The sequence below is a fragment of the Xiphophorus hellerii genome, chromosome 17, assembly GCF_003331165.1.
Source record: "Xiphophorus hellerii strain 12219 chromosome 17, Xiphophorus_hellerii-4.1, whole genome shotgun sequence".
NCBI classification, from domain to species: domain Eukaryota; kingdom Metazoa; phylum Chordata; class Actinopteri; order Cyprinodontiformes; family Poeciliidae; genus Xiphophorus; species Xiphophorus hellerii.
The window spans coordinates 11,884,419-11,904,731 of record NC_045688.1 but is presented as its reverse complement, the minus strand read 5'-3'; the positions used below and the strand labels follow the sequence as shown (position 1 = coordinate 11,904,731).

General features: G+C 39.7%; 1 protein-coding gene across 15 annotated transcripts in view; it reads left to right on the top strand.

Annotated features, from left to right (window-relative positions):
• The window catches only part of nrcama (neuronal cell adhesion molecule a), a 53,833-nt gene extending 33,523 nt beyond the window's left edge, over nt 1-20,310 (top strand). The window contains exons 4-33 of one of the 15 annotated variants that reach the window (XM_032588937.1): nt 110-127; nt 532-637; nt 1,654-1,847; nt 1,933-2,055; nt 2,144-2,314; nt 3,326-3,437; nt 3,656-3,840; nt 4,305-4,436; nt 4,595-4,738; nt 4,840-4,951; nt 5,292-5,458; nt 5,544-5,691; nt 5,768-5,892; nt 6,366-6,395; nt 6,929-7,030; nt 7,399-7,596; nt 7,751-7,821; nt 7,912-8,137; nt 8,350-8,465; nt 8,614-8,821; nt 8,945-9,067; nt 9,163-9,339; nt 9,559-9,591; nt 10,619-10,684; nt 11,408-11,530; nt 11,636-11,791; nt 13,278-13,409; nt 13,504-13,582; nt 14,238-14,249; nt 16,011-20,310. In XM_032588937.1, the coding sequence (XP_032444828.1) occupies nt 110-127; nt 532-637; nt 1,654-1,847; nt 1,933-2,055; nt 2,144-2,314; nt 3,326-3,437; nt 3,656-3,840; nt 4,305-4,436; nt 4,595-4,738; nt 4,840-4,951; nt 5,292-5,458; nt 5,544-5,691; nt 5,768-5,892; nt 6,366-6,395; nt 6,929-7,030; nt 7,399-7,596; nt 7,751-7,821; nt 7,912-8,137; nt 8,350-8,465; nt 8,614-8,821; nt 8,945-9,067; nt 9,163-9,339; nt 9,559-9,591; nt 10,619-10,684; nt 11,408-11,530; nt 11,636-11,791; nt 13,278-13,409; nt 13,504-13,582; nt 14,238-14,249; nt 16,011-16,245 (3,824 nt within the window). In that variant the 3' untranslated portion in view covers nt 16,246-20,310. The remainder of the gene's footprint in view (nt 1-109; nt 128-531; nt 638-1,653; nt 1,848-1,932; nt 2,056-2,143; nt 2,315-3,325; nt 3,438-3,655; nt 3,841-4,304; nt 4,437-4,594; nt 4,739-4,839; nt 4,952-5,291; nt 5,459-5,543; nt 5,692-5,767; nt 5,893-6,365; nt 6,396-6,928; nt 7,031-7,398; nt 7,597-7,750; nt 7,822-7,911; nt 8,138-8,349; nt 8,466-8,613; nt 8,822-8,944; nt 9,068-9,162; nt 9,340-9,558; nt 9,592-10,618; nt 10,685-11,407; nt 11,531-11,635; nt 11,792-13,277; nt 13,410-13,503; nt 13,583-14,237; nt 14,250-16,010) is intronic. The other 14 variants (XM_032588939.1, XM_032588940.1, XM_032588942.1 and 11 more) reach the window with 14 other exon arrangements.
• The last annotated feature ends 3 nt before the right edge of the window (nt 20,311-20,313 follow it).

The window sequence follows — 20,313 nt, the reverse complement described above, 5'->3', positions numbered from 1 at the left end:
TCTTTCAACTTAATCTGCTGCTTGTTCCTTGCAAGACATCCGAAGAAACTCTAACACTTCTCCTCAATATTCTATTACCGTTGTATGGCATGTCATGGGGGACAAAAAGCTAAAGTACTGGAAGGATGTAAGTTGCCTAAAAATAGCCTTGGCTTGTTGTGTGCAGTTTTTGCCTTTCGAATGTATTGATTTCCTCTTTGTGTGCCTTGGGTAACAACGTGCATGGAGTGTTTTTTTTTTCTTTTGTTCGTTTGTTTGCCTTTTCGCCCAACCGCATAACTCTACTGAGCACCTTGCTTGGCTTTGGAGTGTTGCTTGAAGTGTAATTTTGAAGTTAAACAATGGTAAGTCATCTACTCAGGAGAGAGATTGCTGCTTATGTCTTTGTTTGCTCCACAAATCCTGTCTGACAAGTTTGGCTAAGCATGCTTGTTGCTTGAATAGTTCATCTCCTCGTTTATACAACGCGTCTCTACATTGAATTCAGTGCTGACGTGTGTATGAAACATTCTTCTATGGATGTGTCTCCAGTGCCTCAACCCCCCACCATAACTCTGCAATCCCCAAAGGATTACATCTTTGATCCGCGGGAGAACATCGTCATTCACTGCGAGGCCAAAGGGAAGCCTCATCCCAGGTGAGACGGCAACTCCAAAACACTTATTGAATGATTTAATGCCGCTGCCGTGCTCCCTCTCCGCTAAATTACAGCCCCGCTTCCGAGGGCAACTTAACCTGGAGGCAAGTGGAGAAGATAAATTGCCATAGCAACTGTCGTCTTGGAGATCTGGCGGTTAAGAAACACACCCGGAAGGGTGGATTAGCTGCTGCTCTGATTTGCCACCAGTCATTGGATCAAATATGTTAGAATCAGGCAAATTGAATCAAAACCTGTGCTGAATTTGAAACATGACAAATCCCATCAACATTTTATTAATTTACCAATGCACGGCTGTCCACCTAAACTTGACTGGTTGGGCAAGGAGAGCATAAATTGGAAGCAGACAACCACAGCTTATGCGGGAGTATCTGTTGACAGAACGTTTTATTTAACATGCAGTTAACCAATCTGGGGATCATGGAAGACTGGCAAGAAAAAAAAAAAACAATTGTCAAAAATGCTAGAAGAAACCCAGTTACAAACTTTGTAGGAACACAGCGAGAATATGTGAAGATGTTCTGCTGATACGAGTCCAAAACTGAACTTTTCACTCAAAATGTAAAACACCTTTTCGTGAGGCAGAACACTATTACTGCACATCACGCTCAACACAACCATCCTCACGCTTAAACATGGTTCTTGAAGCATCATATTGTAGGAAAGTTATTCTTCAGCAGGGACGGAAAAGCTGGTCAGAGTGTATTTGAAGATGGATGAAAATGATCAGAGATTCTGCATGAATAAGAGTTTTATTGTACCATTGGCGAGCAATAAAAACAATTCTTTTTATACAATTAAAATTAAGATGTTTTTGAAATGACTAACACTGAAAGTTGGACAAAATCAATTCGTTCTTCGCAAAGCTCCAAAGCTGATGTCAAAACATTAGTCGTTTTACGTATTTTATAATGACCTGCATTATTTCATGTTTGTTTTTGTTTTTTTTGCTTCTGTCCCTGCTAAGCTACATTATTTACTCTTGTTATCTGTAGCTTTTCATGGACAAGGAACGGCACCAACTTTGATGTGGAGAAGGACTCCAAAGTCCTGATGAAGCCCGGTTCAGGAACGCTGGTCATTGATATCAGTGGAGAAAAGGCTGATGCCTACGAGGGAACATACCAGTGTACAGCTAGCAATGAGCATGGCAAAGCTCTGTCCAACACCATTATGATCAGGCAGTCCAGTAAGACACCTCAATAAATAATATTCAGTTATTCCGAAATGTCTGTGTTTTTAAAACACCCTCGTTTGGTTATTGTGACTCGCAGGGTCCCCCTTGTGGTCAAAGGAGAAAAATGAGGCGATTTTGGTGCAGAAGGGGGTTTCTCTCGTGCTTCCATGTCGACCCCCGGCAGGCCTGCCTCCTCCTGTCATTTTTTGGATGGATAACAGTGAGTTGTTTGAGTGCAAACTTTGCCGCGTTCTTGTAAAAGAATACCCACACATTAATCACACCTGACATGCTGTGTCCTTCCTCAGACTTCCAGAAGCTGCCGCTGAATAAGCGCGTGTCCCAGGCCCTGAACGGAGACCTATACTTTTCCAACGTTCTCCCAGAAGACACCCGGAGCGATTACATCTGCTACGCTCGTTTTCCATACACGCAGACCATCCAGCAGAAACAGCCCATCTCTGTTGTGGTGCTCAACAGTAAGTCCAGGCAGTGAAAGTTTGTTTTGTCTGTGTAAGTCGAAATGTGGCTGCCACTGTTTCTGTTTAATACAGTGCCTTTGCAACAAGCGTTTATACACCTTGAACTTGTCAGCATTTTGTCATATTACTATCACAAACTTCAACGGATTTCATGCAATGCAATACACACGTTGACTATATTATCAAATTAGTTAGCCTCTGAGAGAAGCTTGTTGGATGTGTCAAAGTCAGAGAGCCGAATATATGAACACAGTACAATTTTGAAAGTTTTATTTCATAATCAGCATACATAAGATACATAGCATTACAGTAAAATACCATGACGTTTATTTTAAAGTGGGGAAATGTGTAAAAGTTGAAAAGAGAATGTACAGCGCTTCTTTTGCAAAGCGCTGTACATTCTCTGCATGTATGTATTAGATAACGCAGTGCACATCTTTCGGTGTCACGATGGTTCCAACGCAACACTTAAAAAATGTTATTGAAGGGAAAGTAAACATCAACTTTATGCTTCCTGGTATTGCATGGTTATCATGTTTCTTTTGTCATATTCCAGTGGAAACAATGAATGAGACTTTGGCTGCTTATAATATGACTGATTTCTATAGTGGTGAGTGCTGATGGTGTATTCCCAGTGTGAACCCTGCCCTGTGTTTACCCCCTGGCATAAACATGCTCCTTTTAACTTGGCCTCAACACACTCCCTGTGTAGTTACATTAACACGCAACACAAGTCTCAAATTGAAGAGTATATTAAAGAATAAATATGTATAAAACATGTGTCTTTCTTTTGTTCTGGTACCATAAATTATTTTCTGTCCCATCTTATCACATTTAGAAAACAGCTTGACTTGGTAGTGCCTCTAACTAATTGTCGTAAATATCCCTTCCTGACTTCACATCTCCACATACTAAGCTTCTCTTGTAAATGTTGTGGTGAGACCAACATCTAAGCTAGCTGCTGCTTTGGCTTGACTCAGATTCCCACTTGTTTCCTCCTGTGATCAGGCAATCCAGAGGGGGAGCGTCGCCCCGGTTTCAAGTTGCCGAGCGGCAGTACGAGCAACAAGATGGTTCTGAGAGGAGAGACTCTGGAGCTGGAATGCATTGCTGAGGGATTGTAAATTGGCTTTTTTTTGTTTGTTTTTTTTTTTTAAATACATGTTTTGAACTTCTCCCAACATTTTGTCACATTAAAACCACTAAATTCAGCATGTTTTGTTGGGATTTTATATGATGAACCGACACAAAGTGGTGCATGCAACACAAATTGCAAAAAAAACCCACAAAAAAACAAAACGGTCTCATGAAGTTGATCTTTGTGTTTTCTGTGAAAAGACCCACTCCGGAAATTTCATGGCAGAAGGATGCAGGGAAGCTGCCGAGTGGCAGGGCGTTCTTTTCCAACTTCAACAAAACGCTGAAGATTTCTGACGTGAATGAAGACGATGCTGGCGAATACCGCTGCACAGCGACCAACAAGCTGGGCTCTGCACATCACCTAATTAAAGTCACCGTTAAAGGTCTGAAGATCGGCAAAGATTTTTACTTACTGTTGTCTCTTCATCAATTTTGAATGACTTAATAATACTTAATAATTTATTTGGGGAGAAAATTACCCAAACCTTCCTAGCCAGGTGTGAATATAAAATCTTGTTGTATTTACTCTTGTTAAGTTTGTTTAGTTATCTACAACATTTAAGTTTGAGGAAAAAAAGCAAAAACATCTTGGTTATAAAGATTTTTTTAAGTATCGCTTAATGTGCTACTGTGCTTGATTTAAGTAAAATGTACAATCCAAATAAATTCACCAAAATCTGCTGATTACATACTTTTAATTGCAATTTTTACACTGTAAAAAAAATCAATTTTGCTCGTCAGCTTCCCCTAACATCCTTGTATAAACGTAAATAAAGACAAGCATATCTAAAGGATTGGAGTCATGTTCTCAGTAATCTCATTGTGCGTTTTTATTCTCCCTCCCCAGCTGCTCCTTTCTGGATCAGTGCTCCCAGAAACCTGATACTGGCTCCGAATGAGACCGGCATCCTAACCTGCCGTGTTAATGGAAATCCCAAGCCAAAAATTAATTGGTTTGTCAATGGACGTCCAATACAGGGTAAAAAAACAAACAGACTAGTATCTGTTCACTGTAATGTACACTACGGTGAAACAAGATACAGACGAATTCGATCAAATGCTGCATTGCAGTTAACTGAAGTGCCAGAAAACTGTGTGTCAGAAAGACAAAAATATCTCCTTTTTTATTTGTCCTAGATGTTTATGAAGAAAATGGCCCAAAGATAGAGGAGGACACCGTGATTCTCAGCAATGTACAGTCGGGAAGCAGTGCCGTCTTCCAGTGCAATGCATCCAATGAGTTTGGTTACTTGATGGCTAATGCGTTTGTAAATGTGCTGGGTAAGCTTTAACGTTATCTAGCTGTTAGCGTATCTTCAAATACGCAGACATGCAGGTGAGCAGTAAAATCCAGCAACAATGTTTGTCTGTGCGTTCAACAGCCGAAGCACCAAGAGTTCTCACTCTGCCAAACCAAGTGTACCGAGTCATCATGAACCACCCGGCGCTGCTCGACTGCGCCTCCTTTGGCTCACCGATACCAACCATCGCATGGTAGGAGTTGGAACCGAAACCAAGTCGGTCCACTGTTCCATTTTGCCGTTTTCTTCCAGGCATAAAACTGAGGGTTGCTCAGTGTCGAAAAATTTTTGATTCAATTTCTCATATGTAATGGAGAGCCGTGACTGAGGCGTGTCGGCAAGCTGAATTGCAGTTTCCTGGCTTGTTGTTTGTGTCAGACAGCCTTTCTGTTAAACTGCTCGAGGGGGGACTGCATCGACTGCTTCTGGTTCCATCCGTAGACATTATGAACAAACTTGACAGAAGTCTTCTAGTTTCTTGTGTTTCCCAAAACCACAATAACAAAAGTGTCCTTTTCAATTTTTCAATACAGGTTTAAAGACGGTCAGACCAGCATAAGGAACGGCGACTCCTATGTGATCCATGAAAACGGCACGCTGGAAATCAATGTGGCTCAGCCTTTACACAGTGGGAAGTACACCTGCACCGCCACCAATAACCTAGGATTTAAAGAGAATGATGTCTTCCTGGAAGTTAAAGGTCAGTAAGAGATAGAAAATTTGCTTTAATGATTCTATTTATGTTCTAGCTGTAAATATGAATTACTATTAACGCCGTGCTCCAGAACCCACTCGCATCCTCACCCAGCCGACATACAAAAAGGTGCAGAGAGGAATGAGTGCTCTGTTTGAGTGTAAAGTCAAACACGACAAAACCCTCATGCCCACCATGACATGGCTGAAAGATAACGGAGAACTACCAGACGATCAGAGGTACAGCAGACCTTCAGATAAAAACACGACAGCGATAATAATGATACTAAAACCTCTTCATTGGTAATCCATGCAGGTTTGAGGTGGACGATGAGAGTCTGATCATCAGAGATGTGACAGATGATGACGCAGGCACTTACACCTGCGTCACAAACACCATTCTGGATCAGGACTCTGCAAGCGCTACACTGACTGTTGTTGGTGCGTTGACACATTTTTGCTTTAAACGTGTTATTCTCTGACGCATTCGTTACGTTACATGAGTTAAAAAACATTGCAAACATTGACGGTCGGTGATACGCGCAATATGGCTGACCACCCAGGGCAGCAGGGCCTTGAGGGTGACTCAAGCACCTGGGGGGTGGGGAAGGTAGGTGGAGGGAAATCACATGTAATCTGATTTATTGCTGACATGTTGTGTCAATTTGGACTGGGCTAACCACTGCATCATAGCCCAGCACTTCATTCAAGCAAGAACAATCACTTATTGTACATCAGAATCTATCTTTAAACTCCATGAATTCAAATGACTGTCCTCTTCTTTTATCTTTGCTGATTCTGTGATAACCTAATGTTTCAGTCATGTTTTTCCTGCCTTTTCTTGCATTTCAAAAATGTCTTCTACTAACAGCTTATCTTCCTTTTTCACTTTCCTCTATTTTTCTTGCTATCAGAGGCAACTCCTCCTCCACCAATTGTGTTAGGTAAACTTAGAGCTTTCATTCAGTCCATCCGGTCCGTTTTGTCATGTCCTGCATTATTTATGTTTACATTTTTGGCACTTTAGTTTCTTCTCCATGTCCACAGTTCTTCGATGCAGCCGTTTTCACATTCTCTCCTGTCAGAACTGTGGGTGTGTGTATAAGCATCATTGATTGATTCCCCCCCCTACATTCAGTTCAGCATTTAGATCTAATGAGCTAAAAGTGAAAAACCTGTGTAGGAGATATCCAATTGCTGCAAAGTAAAATTTCACCGAAAACTTAGCAAACTTAGCAAACTTACGCAAACGTGTTAGGGATTCGCAAGTCATCATGAAATGAATGTAGAAAAAAAACAAAACAAAATATACATTCCACCAAAAGGCTCATGCTGAATTTTAACGATTTGCTTTTGTCGTCATAATGGTGCATTAAATATGTCTTTGTAAACTCAAACATGCTCCCTTTACTGTGTAACAATAAAAAGCCCACCGGCAGGATGTCGAGTACTAGCTTTACTCTGACCGGTCTTGCAGAAAAGCCGGACCCTCCGACAGACCTGGAGCTCACCGACCAGATGGAGAGAAGTGTTCAGCTCACCTGGATCCCCGGAGATGAAAACAACAGTCCAATACAGAGTATGAAATATTGATTGACTGATTCATTCATTCATTCAGTTTTGCACTTTGGTGTCAGATTTGAACTGGTAACAAATGAAAAAACGTAAATTCCCTGTGTGAACCTCTCTTTACACTGTTTCCTATGTTGCCACTTCTATAAAATATTTTTTGCACGAGTCAAAACATGAAGAAATTTACTCATGTTATGATACCCAAGGTTGCGATGATCTCATTGGCTACAGTATAAAATGCAAAGAAAGGGGATGCCAGCGTGATTATTCCTATGCCAGTGCAGAAACTCGGTAGTCAAATTGGCATTTTAGAATCAAGATCCTTACTTTCCCATCTATATGGTCTCAGTAACATTGTGCATTTTTCTTTTCCAGACTTTTTGATTGAATACATGGATCTACTCCACCAGCCAGGAGTTTGGGTCAACCTCACAGAAGTTTCTGGTACCACCACCACGGCCCAGCTAGAGCTCTCTCCATACATCTACTATACGTTCAGAGTGCTGGCTCAGAATGGCGTCGGCTACAGCGACCCCAGTAACCCCTCGGCACAGTACAGGACCAACCCTTCAGGTAGTAAAGACTTTTCATAAATTACTTATCAGCTTCTGATAAGTAATTTAAATTAATTAAATTAATTTCTTCTGTTAAAGTAATTTAAACAGTTCATGTTTAGGGTTCCTAGATGTACAAAGTGAGCCGTGCATTATTATTTGATTTTCCTCAGCTCCGGATGAAAATCCAACAAATGTGGAAGGAGCAGGAACCGAGTCCGACAACTTGGTCATCTCTTGGAAGGTAAGAAGGATTTGATTGAGTTTAGTTAGATTTAAAACTGTGTTCCTCAGCTTTTTAGTCAATAGACTCTTTAACATTTGTCTTGCGTAGCCCCTCACAGGATTTCAGTCAAATGGTCCGGGACTGCAGTACAAGGTGCAGTGGAGACAAAAGGATGTGGAAGACGACTGGGCCTCGAAGAATGTTGTCAACGATTCCCAGCTCATTGTTTCTGGAACACCAACCTATGTGGCCTACGAAATTAAAGTTCAGGCCTTTAATAACTACGGCAACGCACCTGAGCCCACAGTTGTGATTGGATACTCGGGAGAAGACAGTGAGTGAATTTTGCGGATGTTTCCATGAATTCTGTTTTTTGTTTTCGACCAGATAGGCTTAAAAGAAAAAGGTTTGAGCAAGTTTAAAATGTTGAACTTCTTCAACACATGTCCTTGTGTTTTTTTTTTTTTTGTGTAGTTGCCTCAGACACAGTAGCACAGTATCATTTTCCATGCTGATGACTAACACTGGTGTATCTCCACTTCGCAGAGCCTTTGTCTGCTCCTGGTAGCGTCCAGGTCACCGTTCCTAACAGCACGCTGGCAGAAGTTCAGTGGGAACCGGTATCAAATCCCTCTGTCCGAGGTGAACTGCAAGGATACAGGGTACTTTTTTTTTTCATCCACAAAAACTTGTTAGTTTTTGGTTTTTCTTGGACCAATGTGCAATCATGACTTCAGTTACTCAAATAAACCAGGACATTTGGTGATCAGGCTTCAAAACAGCGCTTATGTCTTTGTGTCTTTTATGTAGGTGTACTACCGTCGGGTGCGAGGCCAGCAAGACCAACAGGAAGAAGCAGACGAGCAGGAGCAGATTTTAACTTTCAGTGGTAACCGCAGTGAGGGAATGCTGCCGGGGCTTCAGCCTTACAGTGTCTACGACCTTTTCATCAAGGTGTTCAATAACAAAGGAGAAGGACCTCCTAGCTCCAAAAAGACCTTTGAAACCCCCGAAGGAGGTGCGTATATAAGGTTTAGCATTTTCCTCTGAACAGTTGGCTTTCATACACCCTTTTTCATACCAATTCCAGAGATTTCTAATACATAATAAATCCTGACTGTGGCTTAACTTTGTATTTCAGTACCGGATCTTCCTTCTTTTCTGAGCGTGACTGACCACGGTTTGGACACTCTTACGGTAAAATGGGGCCCACCTTTGAGCAACAATGGACGCCTTACAGGATACACTCTCAAATACCATGCTGGTAGGGGTAACCAGACACCGAATAACTTGTTTTCTCTTCTACTTTTATGTAGTCGTTCATTTCCCGTCACTGACCTCTTTCTGTTTCCTCAACAGTTAATACCACAAGTGAACTGGGACCAGTCAAGGAAGTGACCTTTCCAGCCAACGTGACTACCATCACACTGACCAGCCTGAACGCAAGCATGCTCTATAAGTTTTACTTGAAGGCTCGGACAAGAAAAGGCCCTGGCCCGGAAATCACAGAAGAGGCGTCTACAGCCATGGATACAGGTATGGCCTGGTGTGTTTTCGGTTTTTAGCTTGAGGTGATTCACACTGAAATTCTGATTGACAGAAAAGGTTAGTATCTTACATCAGCAACATTACTGAGGGTTAGAACTAAAGTTGGGTTAAAGATTCCTTTAAAACGGACAACCATGAGGAGGCTCTTCTTTATCCCCCATTTAATGTCTTACGGCCCTGTCTTTGTCTTTCCTTTTCTCTTTTAAGCTCTTATTCAGCCCACTATACAGCCAGGCAAAGGTAACATGTGTGCCTCAAACATGTTTGCATGATATTTTTTTCATTAGAAAACCAAAACAATCCCTAGGATGTCATATTTTATAACTATATTTAAAGTTAATCTTAGATATTTACAAATTAAATTGACATGTAACCTTTTTTTTTCCATTATGTGACTTAAAATCAGGCAAAATTTTTCTTGTTTTAGGTCATTTACAATTACCACAATTATTTGCTAAATATCAACAACTCGTATGGTCGTTTATCCTTATAGATAATATTTTGAAGGCTTTTGGCTCCCTCAGACATTTGGAAGACGTACCCAAGGATAAATCAGACTTACGGAGGTTCGCAAATCTCTTCCTGACACCTTTGCTGATTTCTTGTCATTTTTCTATAATATCCAACAAGGAAGCAGTGCAACATACCTACTCCACCTCTGATTAGCTCGTATATTAACCTTTCAGAAGCTTACAATACCATGAAATCATCATTTGAGCTTCCTCAAAAAGATTAATGGTGTAGTAATTATAGTGTATGTTAATTTTTGACTTTGAAGAAAGACAAAGAAACAACCTGTAAGGATTTTGGTAATCCTTGACGAGCTGGAACAGGAAACATTCAAATCTGATTTAATGTCACATTGAGAAAAAATACGGTTATGTGTGTTCATGAGCTTTATGTGAATATCTGCTTTCAGTTGTATCTCACCTTTATGCACACTGCCTTGTTGCTATGTTTGCAATCTCTATCTGTCTAACCTTACTCTATTTCCTCTATTTCCTTCGCCTTGTTACCTTCTGCTACCTGTTGTCTTTGATCTGCTACATAAGAGATTTTAATCAAGCCCAGTTAGTGTGCATGCCTGCCTTGTTGTAATTCAGATCTGGCTTATTTTGGTCTGGATACAACGATCAATTCAGTGTTTGAACGCGTTCTAAATGACAAAGCTCAGAGGTAGTACAGAATATCTTATCTCAGTGCTGTATGTTGCCTTTTGTCACGTGCACTGTATGTGTGTTGTCTTACTCTTTCCGTGTCCTTTCAGGCCCCACAGAGCCCCCTCACCCAACCTCCCCCATCACTCTGTCTCTACATCCCCCGCTTCACAAGGGTACAAGCACTTCCCATGCCCCTAACTGCACATCCAAACGTCTACCCTGGCTTACACTGAGTGCTGCAAAAATGGTTTCCCTTAAAAGTAGACCCCGAAAAGAACCTATTGAGTCATTTATTTATTGAAGAAAGATGGGTGTTTTTTTAGATATTATACATTGGAGAAACTAACTTTTGATGATCAATTTTAATTTCTGGACATATATTCTGACTTTTTTTTTTTTTTTTTTTTACCAAATAACTTGTTTATCAACGAATAAATTACAAATTTTAGCATGGTTTCAGTATGATGTGGTATTGAACTATGTAGGAATGAAGGCATTTTTACTTTAGTTCCCTTCTATGATTTGTACTCCAGGGTAACATAGTCTTTACAAGGAATTGAGGTTTTTGCTGCAACTACCTTATTTATTTCCTGCTATGTCACAGAAACAGTTAGAAAAAACAAGGACATTTGCAACTTATATAAATATAGTACTGTTTTCTCGTTTTGGCCTAATTTTGAAATTATTTATGTAACCAAAATGCGAAAAATGATTCTACGAACTTCATGTTCGTGAATGCACTGACTTTTGACTCTTGAGTAGCAATTGAAGATGTATTTTGTAGTTTTTAAAAAAAAAAAGTATACAGTAACTTGATTATATTGAAAAACATTCTAAGCTGAAATTTCTGTTTCATATTTAAATAAGAACGTCTGTTTTTTCTTTTGTTTGCCCAGTGCCTTCTGCTGGGCCTGTGTTCGGAACAGTTAACGCATCTGTGTCAGAGGAAGGCCCAGTGATCAGTTGGGAATACTTTGGACACAATAAGATTTTATTTGTGGAATATGTTGTAGAGAACAGTAAGGCATTTCCTTGCTTCCTCCATCTTCAGAATGCCCTGCGCATGCAGCTACTCCAAATGTTGTCCGACTCTAATCCCTCTCCATGCGCTGCACCACTTCCAGGTGATGATGACTGGAAAAGGGAGTCAGTAAATGGTACACATTCGCATACTATAAAAGGCCTAAAGCCGGGGACGTCCTATTCTGTGCGCGTGGTAGCTAGAGACGGCGCCGGCCCGGCGGTCCACAAGACCAAAGAAGTGTCGGTTACAGTGCCAGGTGAGGCGGCGTGCCTCAGGGTGCAGACTGTCTTTTCTGTTTGATTTAAGTCAGTTTTCTGTTATTTTCAGTCACCAGGCGTCGACTGTTACAGTCGGCCGTGAACGTAGTCGTTTTGTAGCTGTCGTCATTTACTTCAGGTCATTTTCATTTCGTGTGTGCTCCTTACGCCATATTTCAGATTTTGTTCTTTTTTTCCAAAAAATAGTGGATTTCTTGAAAAGATCTGTTTGTCAGAAAGATTTTGTTGAAAAATTGGGAGGAGTTTGTGTCCAAATTAGACCTGCCTTTTGGTGGTGTTTTGCTCAATAGTTGTGATGCACGCAATCCAAAAGCAACTCTTGCAGGAATAAACTCAAATCTTTAAAGACAAGAACAGCGAAACGTGAGGGGATTTTAACCGTGATTTTAAGATTTAAATCCTTAAATCTTCTCTCTGGACTCAAATAATATTCAGAAAAGAAAAACAAAATTTTTTACTTAATAAAAGGATTATGAAAGACATGACATGTTGCGTATGAAATTATAATAAATTAAGAAATAAACTTCAAGAAAAAAAGAACAAAGCAAAATAAATGCATGTGACATTAATAATTACTCTAATATCCATATTTTCTGTTATTTGTGTTCTATTCACTCTGTCATTTTACTTAATGTCTCAAAAAAACTGCATGTTGATCCATATTAGTATTTTTATTTCAAAGTTTGAAGTCTCTGTCAACTTTAGTTTTGGACTCCATGACGAGAACCACCCAAACATTTAAGTTTCACTATTAATGTAAAGAGATGCACCAGGTTTTGTGGCAGATTTCAGATCTCCAGTTTGATCAAACCTAAAACGGCACTTAATGTTGTTTTTTTTGTTTGTTTGTTTTGTTCCATTTCCGCAGTGTGAGCAGTCAATAAATATTTGTAAGAGTGGCCACTATGTGAGTGGGTAGAATTACTAACCTTAACAATTTTCTTTATTTGTATGTTAATGGAAATTATGGACCGTTAGCTTAACTTCCAGCTTTTATAAATCCAGTAGGTTCCATAACAGAGAGTTAAAACCTCGGAAGGATAAGACAGAAGAACAGTTGCTTCCTTTTTATTTATAGCTACTTGGATGAGCTGAGGATATTTTTTTTTATGTGAAAACAGTCTCTTCTCAACAACTTCTCTTTTTGTGCTTTTTCAGACTTAATTTTAAACACCTCACTGCTACAGAAAATAGCTACGTTTTGAGTTTGGTAGGTAAACAGCTTCCACGTCGAAGAGTGCTTGTAGTGCACCTTGTTTCCTAATGTGCCAATAGGAAAGATTTCATACTTTTAATGTTCTAACCAGACAGTCGCTGGCCGTTGGGTCAGTCAAGCTAAGTCAGCCATTTTTCAGATCTCCCGCCCATTTATTGGTGCATCTCTTCAAATGTACTCAGTCAGTTGTTCTCACACTTTCCGTTTGTTCTTTTTCCCTTCCTGTCTCTCTCCGTCTTTTCCTCCAGCTGTCCCCAACCGGCAGGTAGACATCGCCACGCAGGGCTGGTTTATCGGACTGATGTGCGCCATCGCTCTCCTGATCTTGGTGCTTCTCATCGTATGCTTCATCAAGAGAAACAAAGGTGGCAAATATCCAGGTAAAGCACAGTTGGCAACAGTAAAAGACATAACTGGGGCCTGCGGGGAATGGAAGAGTGCATGTTTAAAGGGCTCTCGTTGTGTTGTCTGCAGTTAAAGAGAAAGAAGACGCTCATCAAGACCCAGAGATCCAACCTATGAAGGAGGACGATGGAACATTCGGGGAGTACAGGTGAGAGAAAACACTCTCTACAATAGAGTGTATAGTAAGAAATACATGTGTTTTTTATTTACTTTATGTATGTAAAACTTGTCATCAGGTTACAGAGACACTCCCCTTCACCTGGCTCCATTTTCAAACGCTCCATTGAGGCAAGGCAAAATTCAAAACATGCTTTGTTTACCAACTCACCTTTTCATTGGCCGTCTAATTGACCCTGTAATCCAGAAAAAGTTTTGATTAATCCGCAGTACTTTAGCTTTAAGCTGTATCTAGTCATGTACACTAACTAATTCTAAAATGTTGAAACAAATGCATTATTAGTTTTTTTCAGTGAGATCATCTGATTTAGCAGATGTAATTAAGAACCTTGACATAATGTTGACATTATTTGGTCACGGTGTATTTTGGAATTTAGAGATATAGTATTGAAATAATTTAGTTTCTTTGGTTTAACTATTAAAGGAGCTTTGTTTGTTTGTTTGTTTATTTTCTACTTTCCATTTGCATGCTTGGTTTACAAAGATGCAAATGGAAACAAGCATCCTTGTAAGTTTTCATTCTTTGTGAGATATATACATTTTCTGTGGCCAAAAACTAATGAATTATCCATAAAGTGCTGTTTATGTAAATCTGCATTTTTATCTTTCTCCTCTGTGGGATTTAGGTCAATGGAGAGGTAAGACATGCGATAAAACCAGCATGCACCTAATGCAGCCCTCGGTTGCTTTTCAAGCGCTTTCTAACTTTAGTGGATTAATTTGTGGGGACAAGCAGCATCAACACAGACCCTGTTTACACCTGGCATTAAGGTGACAGTCTTGTTCATTTAATAACATTAAATAACTTGAACAATAGTCTCAGGAAATCAGACATTGTTGTCTTTTAAAGCTGTCTTAGACTCCTTGTTAGTAGTTTTTGTTTTTATGCAATGGATAAAAAATACATTTCTGTGCTTACAGTTATTCAAAAGTCGTAAATGGAGCTCGCCGTAACTCATCTCATTTTGTTCACTGTCGATGCAGACATGGCTACTTTTTATTGGCAGCTCATGTGTAGATCTGTTAAAAAAAGCTTTAACATAAATGTATCTATTTTATGTAGTTCCATAATGTCACCCTGACGCGTATATCTGATGTTACAATCGCCTAGTGTCACTCTTCAAAATGGGAAAGACAAGCTATAATGCCATTGGATCCTCATTAATTGTAAAATGTTTACTTGCCTAAATTTGAAGAGAGCGGTCTAAGTTGCGTATGTGGAGAATTTTTTTGTAACTTGTTTTAGTGTAGCACAGAAGAGCGTTATATTTCCAACTTTATTTCAAACCATCTGTAATGTTGTGTCAATAATCAGTTATCAACTTCTCTACAGTTTTAAAAAGATACTTACAAGTTATCCCCTTCAGTTAATACCATGTGTAACTGGGTCTGTATTACCTTAGCAAATGGTCTAACACAAAAAGAGTTGCTTTTATTTACTCTACCTTCATAATTTTAACAAATAAATACTGCTTTATTGATTGTAAATAGACAGTCGGTAAAGAAAAACAATCTAAAGGCTGTGCTGATATTATCCTTGAAAAGCTTGCAATAAAAAAGGACTAGATTAAGGAGTTCTTACTGAAATGCAGCATCAAAATAGACATTCTGATTGCATTTTGGATTGCTGCATGTTACCTGCTGGCATATTGACTAAAATAGTTCTTATTCCGGTGCACTGCAACAAGTCAAACAGCACGCACTTCGCAGACTTCCTCCATTAGTGCACAGGCTTCCAGCATTAAAGCACTAACGCTATACATGATACTTTTATGTAGCTGAGCTGCTCCACTGTACAAGTACATGAACATAAAATGTAATATAAACAACTTACAGTTTGTTTTTTTGTGCAGTAAATGTTGACATAATTAATTTGTGTACTTGTAATTAGGCATGATCTGGTATAATAGATAGATAGTAGAGAGTATTAAAATCAGATGATGTTTGGTGATAGAATCCTTTCTCCATTTGTAGCTTGCCTTCGGTAGGCTGTTTAATTAAACAAACTTTCCAACTTTTGCATGTTGTTGCCAGTATTTGTTAAAAATATTGTGCTAAAAATAGTGAAAAATTACATTCCATAAACATTAGATGAAAGTTCATGGGAATTCCTTTCCCTCTGCCTACTCTCAGTCTGCAGCAACCACCTTATGCCGCAAAAACAATATAATGGAAGGTTCTAGAAAGTCATTGTTTACCATGACTTGACCCATGCCTAATTGTTGTAGACTTAAAATTTGGCATCAAGAAATGCCACCATGGCATTGTTCTGGTAACACTTGTGCAGTGGAAAAGCTGTAGAATGTGGATGTGTTTGAAGAGCCTGTCTGAATTTCGATCAACAGTATGAATAATTTCTCAGTGATTCTGCGCTGCTTTACCTTCCCGCCCTCTAACAGTGACACCGAGGACCACAAGCCACTGAAGGGCAGCCGGACACCATCCAACGGGACGGTGCGGCGCGACGAGAGCGACGACAGTTTAGTGGACTACGGGGAGGGCGGGGATGGACAGTTCAACGAGGACGGCTCCTTCATCGGCCAGTACAGCGGCAAGAAGGAGAAGGACACGCACGAGGGCAATGAGAGTTCGGAGGCGCCGTCGCCTGTCAACGCCATGAACTCGTTTGTCTAATGCGGCCGCCTCCTGGCTGCAGCGGTTGCTACGGCTGTCCCCGCGTCACCCTGGCAAATGTGATCATCCCGGTGGTGACAGTTGCTAAGGCGACAGCCGTCGTGGGCACCTACTTTTACCCTGTGGTTGCCGTCACTCTGGTGGTCACGGCTACCTTTACACCAAGACTGCTGACATGTCCTCATCTCCACACCCCGTCGGCCCCAGTCGCACTGTGACCTACCAGTAAACACACACTTACGAATCCCCCACAACCATTAAAAGAAGAAAAGAGACAGCGGGCAATGCTGAAAAGCAGACAAAATGTGCCAGAGAGGATTTTACCGCTCAGACTGAAACATGAGTGTGGCCAAGTGTACGTGTGCGTGTTAGTGATCTCTTTACAAACATGATAAATATAGCGAATATATATATATATATTTGATGGAAGTACGGCATATGATCCGCAGGCAGGCTAATATAAGTGAATCACATTCATAAGCAACTGCATGGAGCAAATCGTGTGTCTGTCATTTTACTTTCCTCTTGTCTTTTTTTTTTTTTTTTTTTTTTTTTTTTGCAGAAGTATGCTGCGTCTTACGCTGTATTTGGTGCACGCCTATGAGCCAGGGTGTTATTTTCTTACTTGCAGAAAAGTGTTATATGGTGTTTGACATGTAGAAGAAAAAAATGGCAGCAGTGGTATTGTGGTTCCAGCTGCGAAAAGAGTGACTCAAAGTAGAAACTAGTAGGTGTTTTTATTTAACTACCTTTCTTTATTTTATTACAGGTGGACTGTTTGTGCTTGTGTGCTAGAGAAAGAATGGGAGCTATATTTCCAGGTCAGGTGTGTCCGGTCGTAGTGCCTGAAAAGCCTGGGGAGCCAGCCTGGTGTCGCACTCTAGCAGTGCAGTGCTAAACTAAATGTTTTCACATTTTCTCACATTGCAACCTTATATTTTAATGAATTTTATTGGGATTTTAAAGGAGAGACCAACACAAGGTGATTCATAATTGACACATGGACTTCTCAAAATATTTTTCATTATGAAAATCTAAGAAAGTGGCATGCATTTGTACTTTGCTGAAACACAGTAAGCTTGTCTTCGCGGGTGAAAAATTATTTGGGGTATGTCTCTACCAGCTTTCCAAATCTAGAAACCGGAAATTTTCCCCTTTCTTGTGTTATATTTCCACCACATTTTTTCGTTTTGCATGTTGGCAAAGAAGCTTAAGTTAGGCTCGTTTTGTTCTGCAAATTGTGTCATACTCTTTCCATTTGTGGTTAATGAAAGTCGCCATGATACGGTTTGTTCACTGATTTTCTCTAACCAAACTCTAAGACTTTGACAAAACATAAGCGTTTATGCAAAAATTCAACATCCCCCAATGTATTTCCTCTTTGGTGATTTTTAAAGGCAAGTGCTGATAGTTGGAAACTTTTGAGCTTCCTTGGTTAAAGTTTTAGCAGGGGGCTTTTCTGTTCATACAGTGCATGGGTTCTTTCCAGGTTCTTTGATTTTTTTCCCCTCAACTGAAAAACATGCATGCCATATATCTGGCCTCTGTGAGTGTCTGCATGCCCTCTGATGTCCTTTGTCTTATAGGGTGAATGCCTCTGTTGTCCGTTGTTCAAAAGTTAAAGGCACACCCTCCGATTAACAGGCAGATGTAGAAAAATGGTTGGATTTTGTTTGGATAAATCAAGGCGTAAAAGAAGCAGAGCACAAATGAACGCCACCCTTTTCCTATTTTACAATTGGAAAAATGTTGGTTACCATCAATCCTTATCCTTCCATTTTACAGTCATGCAACTTTTATGTTGGCTATTAAAAAAATACATTGAAGCTAAGGTTGTAATGTAGCAAAAGCCAATAAAAAAGTAAAAGTATCAACACATTTCCAAGCCCAAACAATCTGCTTGTAGCCTCATGGTTTCTACCATCATTTAAATTATATTCTATTGTTGTTGCATTGTGCCCTTGTTGCTGAACACTAATGACTGATCCAGTGTCGCTGTCTATTGCTTCCACCCGCAGTGCAAACCCTGTCAACACTCTTCCATCTTAACATTAATTTCACTGGCATTAATCCTCCACCTTCGTTTTATGTACACGTACTTACAGAAATATTCTAATCGTACAAGTTTGCTAAGAATATTGGAGGTATTTAGCGACGTGTTGGTAATCACAAAGCTGTCAGCGTGGTTTCTAGTGCCTTGGTAGAAAGCAGTTACTTAGGTCCACAGTTCAATGCCAATTTATGCAAACCACAATTTTAAAAACAAGGTGGATGTTCAAAGCTTCATAGAAGGCACCTCATGAAAAAAAGAGTTTTTTTAAAAAAAGTTTGTCGTTTCAAATAGTCCTTGATATAAAGCTGATAATGACCTTTATTTTGCCAGAAAATATGACAGGTTTGACCATTTTGTAAGCTATAAAGAACAAATTAACAAATTTAACTGATATTCTTTGAAGTGATTGGAAAACCCCCTCCGTGGTTGTGTTTTTTAGAGTTTCTTCAAAGGTGCCCTTGTTTGTTTTCTGTGGCTGGAAGGTCTGAAAGATCGAATGGATGTTAGCTGATGTGAGACTCAGATTACCTCCTCGACTTCTTTTACAATATCTGAAAAAAATGTTAATGAATCCATATTTTCTTAGGGGTCCGGGTTCCTACACCAGGCTGAAAACAGATTTCAAAAGTGGCAGTAAGTGGAAGGAACCTACTTTAACTCTCGATGGTTGTAGCTTTGTCGACAATCATGTCATTCAGCTTCCATCCTCTTCTACAAAGAAGGCATCTTGCTGAGAGTTAAGCAATTCTAAAACTGGCATGTGATAGGACTCTCTAGATCGCGCGTTCATGTCAAACGTTCCCTTTCTCAACTCATTCATCAAAAACCCAAACTAAACTACTGCCAAACTGCTCACCAGATAACTGCCAGTGTGAACCAGCTTCACCATCTTGTCTCGTCCTATTGTGACCGTCACCATTGGGAAAAATAAGTGGGGGCAGGGGGAAATAATAATACTGAATGTGGATACAAGTGTATCCGTTTATGTGAATGAAAATACTGCTTGTTTCATTTCAAGGAGTGATTGCACTGGTGACTTTGATTTATGCATTCATGCTTACCTTCTGCAGTATATGTTATTACAGTCTGAGTGCAGGTTTCATGTTTTTCCCAATGAAGTACAGGTGTGAATGTCTGAGTTCACGAGCGTGTATGTGCATGCGTGACGTGCACACTGCTTTCTATTGTTCCAATGTGTATCCTGTAGTTTGCTCCTTCTGGACATAGGAGATTCTTTTTTGTTTGTTTTTTTAAAGCATTTTCATGTCTTATCATAACTTGCATCAAGTTTTTAGGTTTCAACATGCCAGAACACCGCGTGTAGATATATATATTTTCTGTTTTATTGTAAATAACGGTTTGATTTGAGCGTAGGCGTGTTAAGATCAGAGTTGGCATGGCGTAAGGAAGTTAGACTGTGAGGAATTAGACGGCTTCTAGTTTTCACTCTTTGATTTATTGTGAACTTCTGTTTGTTTTTGGGGTTTTTTTATATTATCGTCAGGTAAACATGTTTAGCCTACAGTATCGGGTATCACCTCTGATGATTTCACTTGTGACTGAGCTCTTGTGACACCTGTATTGTTTCTATTTCTGGCAGTTCATGCACATTTTCTGCCTTTTTATATTTAATATATATAAATATTACAAAAAAAACATTAAGTGGACTATTATTTCAAAATGCACACCTAATTTAGGACAACCAGATTGTCCTAAATAGATCCCTTTTTTTAGGATAGTGCACTGGAAAATGAAAAATATACTACTAATTTGGAGAATACAATAGGATGGCATGGACACAATAACTGGTGCATTTCAGTGTGAATACCCTGGAAACAATGTTGCTGGCTGAAACAGTATATAATTATAACATTCTGGTAAATGTTGACGCTACATGAGAAGCATGAAAGACTGTTGAATGGTTTACTTCACAATATAATACTGCAAAATATTTTGTATTTTAAATGAAGTACAAAAAAAGAACGAATAAATGTTGGTTTCGGGATTTCAAATCA